General features: G+C 42.1%; 1 protein-coding gene across 1 annotated transcript; it reads right to left on the bottom strand.

The window, feature by feature from the left end:
- Window positions 1-1,069: 1,069 nt before the first annotated feature.
- LOC147032420 (uncharacterized) lies at window positions 1,070-4,314 on the bottom strand (the record flags this gene model as incomplete). The annotated part of the gene is made up of 1 exon (XM_085870026.1): window positions 1,070-4,314. A coding segment is annotated over one exon (1,185 nt), but the record flags the coding sequence as incomplete, so codon positions are not given.
- Window positions 4,315-5,129: the final 815 nt, after the last annotated feature.

The raw sequence follows: 5,129 nt of genomic DNA, 5'->3' as shown, positions 1-5,129 counted from the left end.
ATGGGGACATTTAAAACAATGGGGACTATGACATTTTATATCTGTTTTACTTGTTGATTTACAAAAGCCATTTTAATTCTCATACATGAGATAAATATCACTCGCACTTTGGAGAAACAGATTTCACAAACATAAAAGTGTTACACCAATCTGAAAGTTGCACTTACCTGTACCAGCAGCATCGCGCTGTGAATGGATCCTGAACACATGCCTCATTCCGTCGATGCCGGATCAAAGCGCCTTCGTCCGTGGATTTCCCCTATAAGAGCAGGGCTAGTTGTGTGACCAGCCCGCTGGAAATCCCATGATAAGGGACCATCTGTGGTTGACTCCCAGCATGATCCTACTGTGAGAGTTCAGCACTTTGCTCGATTAATTTGGTGATGTTCTGCAGATGCCGCGTCCTGAGGCTGCAGCATGGTATATATTGTGTGACTATCATCTACAATAAAAGGCCTGGTGTTGGCTTAACAGTTAAGGTGGCTGGCTTAACATCTTAGGGTCTTGAGTTTGAGTCCCTGCTGTTTTTATGAACAAACAATGGATGGGTTGAGTCAGCCTGTCAACCTTTGGACATTGGCAAAATGAATACCAGCTTACTGGTAACAAGGGCACTGCTTCGAGGCCGGGGGCCAGTGGGACCTACCTTGCACCCCCCCCCCCATGCGACAATTTTTCGCTGATACCACAGTGTTCTTTCTATCCCAAATATCAGAAAAAAGATATTCCCAGAAAAATAACTCATTTGCACTATGCTTTATTAAGCCGTTTCCATGACAACTAATCAAAAATAGACGAATCTCACAAAGATCGGCAAAATGTCAATATCTCTGTCAAATATAAACATAAAATCACAAAACTGGTGTCAAATTAAAGCTTATACATTTACGTATTTAAATATATTTTGATTATGCTAATTAGCTCATTTGCATATTAATTAAATTTGACTTAAAGACAATAATTCCCACAAAAATGCAAGAATTTCCATTTTCTTTCCTTGTAATTACCACACGTCAGTTTTTTGTCAAAAAAAACATTACTTAAGTGTTGCCAGATACAAGCCAGGTTGGCAAAAAAAACAGATATATATATATATATTTTGCATTTTTTTAAGTAGGCTAATTAGCATAAAATACAAAGCACAATGAATCGTTCGAAAATCATGCGAAATCAGATTAATCAATAGAATTAATTACCTGGGCCTGATATAATACATAACTGCGACTTATGATGTCTGTTGGTGTTTAAGGGAAACATAACTATTTTCTGTTTGAGTAAAAGTAGTGGAAATAATTTTAAATGCATTGATATGCTAATTAGGATCCGCCATTATGGAAATTCTCATTTTCGTAAATATCTCAACTTCTGGTGCATGGAAATTTGTAAATGAGGAATCTACACATATGTTTGGAGGGTCAAGGAATAAGGTGAACATATTTCCTTTGTTGTCAGAGATGTAGAATAATGTTTGGATAGCTTAATTACATGCAAAAATCATAGGACAATGAATTTCCTATACATCTTTATTCCCTATGAACAGAATGCACGGAGCGATGAGTCCTCCGCTTTCAGTTTCACGTAAGCATCATGACTACATATTTTGATAAGATTGGGCCTTGAAGTTAAAATCAAGTATTTTAAAATGCAGTGGTATGTAAATAAGGTGAGTGGATGTCATTATATCATAATGTATCTCAACCAGAGGCTGGAAATAGTGCCCATCCTGGAGGCACAAAAGTTAAACTGATGTGTAATTAGTTGCGGCTGAAGGAGAGCATATACAGCAAAAATGTATTCATATGGTCCATCTGAGTGCAGTAATTGAAGATCTCACACTTTGAATGCATTCGGATATAAAAACATTAATCTAATAATATTTACTGTATCCCCTTTCTTCCAGAGTTACCAGATGTTTGAAAGCCAACTAGCCACACACCAGATCTGACAAATGGTTTATCTTCACATTGTTCGCCTGCATGTGCACTCTACTATGAAGTAGATCAATACAATGGCAAAAACTATGAGTTGATGATCTGCAATCTGTTGGAGTCTAAGCAAACTTCGTAGAACACATCTGAGTTTGGCAATCTGGACCAGTTGATTATAATCACGCTGTTTCGATGAACTATCAGTCATATATAGAAGAAGTGTCCTTAGTTCGCAGATTCTGAGCCTGGTGTTTGCTTGCTTTGTCCTTCATTAGCCATCATACTATTCAATGTCCAAGTCCACACAATCTTCACAATTGCATGGCTCGTCATCATCCTCATCATCACTGTCTTCTTCCAGTGGCTCCTGCAGGGAACCAATCGACTTCTTGGGTAGAATATCACCTGATATCCACAGTGGCTCCATAACACCATCTGTGTATGTCCAGCCATGTTCCTGCATGTCATCTGGTATATTGGGATCTGCGATATGAGAACACTTCCAAACAGCTGCTTGATAATTAGCTCTTCAGATGTGCTGCACGAAGAACTTTCTACATGGAGGTAGTTTCCCAAGGTCAATGTTGCGGCCTGCGTCCAGAGGCTTGTCCCCACACTTCTCTCTTATCATGAGCACCCTCACTTCATCCACTTCCTGAAATCGACTCTTGCCATACATGACACAAGTGAACTGTTCCAACTTAAGCATCAAGTCTGGAGGCACATCCCATGTATCACCAAGTCGTGCTCATGCTGGTACATATACCGACATTCTTTCAAGAATCTGAATTGGTCTGACCTTTCCCTTGCCTTTGAATGCACTTGCCGAGTCACAGCCGGTACAGGCATGAAGTCCCAACGGTGCTTCCCTGTGCTGCTGTGTGTAAGCATTGCCAATCTCTGATATGTCGAGAAGCTTCTTGTTGTTCCTGGATCCTATTTCAAATAGCACTGAAACACCATCGAATCTGGAGATGTAGCTCAGAAGTATGAAAAAGATATTGCTGTCCGGAGTTTTCACCTTGATATTCTTGTACCCCATCTCGTTTCCGTACAGAGTGTAGAATATAACCCTAGTGTCAGTTTCCTCTTGGCTTGAGTTCAGCACTTCAAGGGGTGTCCTTGTTGCTGCCTTTCCATCTTCGGATGTGAATCTGTAGGCCTTTCCTTCACTGATCAGGATGATCTCTCGGTGCTGAAGTCACGCTGCATATTCATCTTTGTTCCATGTATCGAGCATGACTTGAACAAGCTGTTGTTTATTCTCGTCATTTGTGAGAAATGCTTTCCAATCTGCAGGCCTTTTGGTGTTTCCACCTTGCAGCAGAAGCTTCTCGGCACCACCCCGGTGTACTCTTTCCATGGCTTTCACAGACCCTTTCTTGTACATGTCAGTATTGAATATTAGGTCAACATTGTAGGGCATCATGTTGAACAACTTGTCACATATTCCACTGAAGTTTTTCGGGATGTCTGTCATGGAGTGGAACAAGGCGTTGCCATCCTCAATCACGAGGAGTGTCTGGTCCTGTGGAGGTGGGGTTGCCATGTCAATGTCCTTCATAAGGTACTTGAATCCCTTGGATTTTTCATTCTTTGCTCGGAATCCATCGGCAGTGCCAATACTGTAGGGCACTGGAGTCAAAGGGTACTTCAGCATTTCTGCGAGATCCACTTTTGGTTCCTGACACTGGGATTTCACCAGCAGTTGAAAGGCGATAATGCCTTGCTGTCGATACTCCACTACTTTATTACTTCCAGCTTTGACTTTCAGAGCTTTGCCCGTGTCTTCCATGGTCTTGAGCTTCATCTTTTTCACTGGTTCAAAGAACTTCTCCTTCTTCTCCAATCGGTCTTTGATGAATGCTTCCTTAGCTGCCTTGCCTTTGTCCTCAGCCTTGAGTATATCATGCTCATTCTCTTCTGGAATGCGTGCACCTGATGAAATGCAGTACAGATTGGTCTTGACTTCAACATTGAATGGGTTTGTAAACCCCTTAATTGAGTCTTGCATGTCAGACACCGCTTCTTCACTTTTCAGAATTTCTGCAGGCCGAAGACCTCTGTGCTTCTTTCCTGAACTTGAGCTTTCTAGCATATCAGCCATGCTGAGTGTGGCTTCCACAAATTTTGTGCTTTCATGCATCGTTCTCGCCCATCGCTGGTATGCACCATAGTTTGTTGTGATTCCACAAACACCCATGCCACTTCCTCCAGGTGCACTGTGACTTTTTGCGTTCTTCATGAAGGTTTCTTCCATAGTTTTGTCCACCTGGCATCTATTCCCTGGAATGAATAATCTCACAACACTGATTGCCCCTCTTTCCAGCAGTTCTCTTGCACCAGGATGAGATGTGTCGATGTTCGCAATGAACACGGAGAAGAAAGTTAGTTACCTTGCATAATTGTGTCCATTGAAACTGAAGAAGAGATCTGCCATCAGGTACAGGCACTCTGCATACAGCAAGAAGTCGTTGGTCTTCACGGCCTGTATGAGAGCCAGCACAAGCCAAATGTGGTTCATGTAGGTCATCCAAAATTGAGCAGTCTTTCCGAGCTTCCCATCAACGATGCCTTGCCTGTACTGTTGGTACTCCTTGAGGTAATTTGATATTGCCTCATCACTTCGAACTGACTTGAGATTTTCTTCTGATGGGTCCTGGATAAGGCTCTGGACCTTTGACCTGGACATTTCTGGCAACTTGTCAAAGACTTTGCTTCCTCCTCCTTCCATCAGAAACTTCTCAAGGACAAGTCACTCAAGACATTCGAGTCGACTTTTATGGCAATGCATTGCTCTCTCGTAGTGCTTTCCTTTCAAGACGCCCTGAATTGATCCACTTCCAATGTGTCCAGATTCCAGAAGTACATCAGAAAGCCCTGAGCCAGCCATCTTCTTTCCAACCATCTTCAGGTAAGCGCATATTAAATGAAACGTCCCAATCATAACTATGTGCTTCTCATACTTCTTCGGGTTGTTCCACAACTAGGGGTATGCCTTCATGTATACTCCTGAATCAAATGTTGTCACTACATATGGTTGCCCAACTTCTCTGCTTGCCTCTTCTGCATACCGTAAGCATTCCTGCACTGTTCTGTACTCCGTGATTGGATGGTTTATCACTGGATAGTAGTCGATACTGGTAAGGTTTGTGGGCTTGGTACCAGTCTCAGAAATGAAGCCAGACTATCCTGGTACCT

This window comes from Eptatretus burgeri, chromosome 2 (assembly GCF_056783735.1).
Source record: "Eptatretus burgeri isolate ZD-2024b chromosome 2, Ebu_testis_v1, whole genome shotgun sequence".
Classification (NCBI taxonomy): domain Eukaryota; kingdom Metazoa; phylum Chordata; class Myxini; order Myxiniformes; family Myxinidae; genus Eptatretus; species Eptatretus burgeri.
Note: the sequence above shows the minus strand (reverse complement) of the source record. Positions and strands in the feature narration are given on the sequence as shown.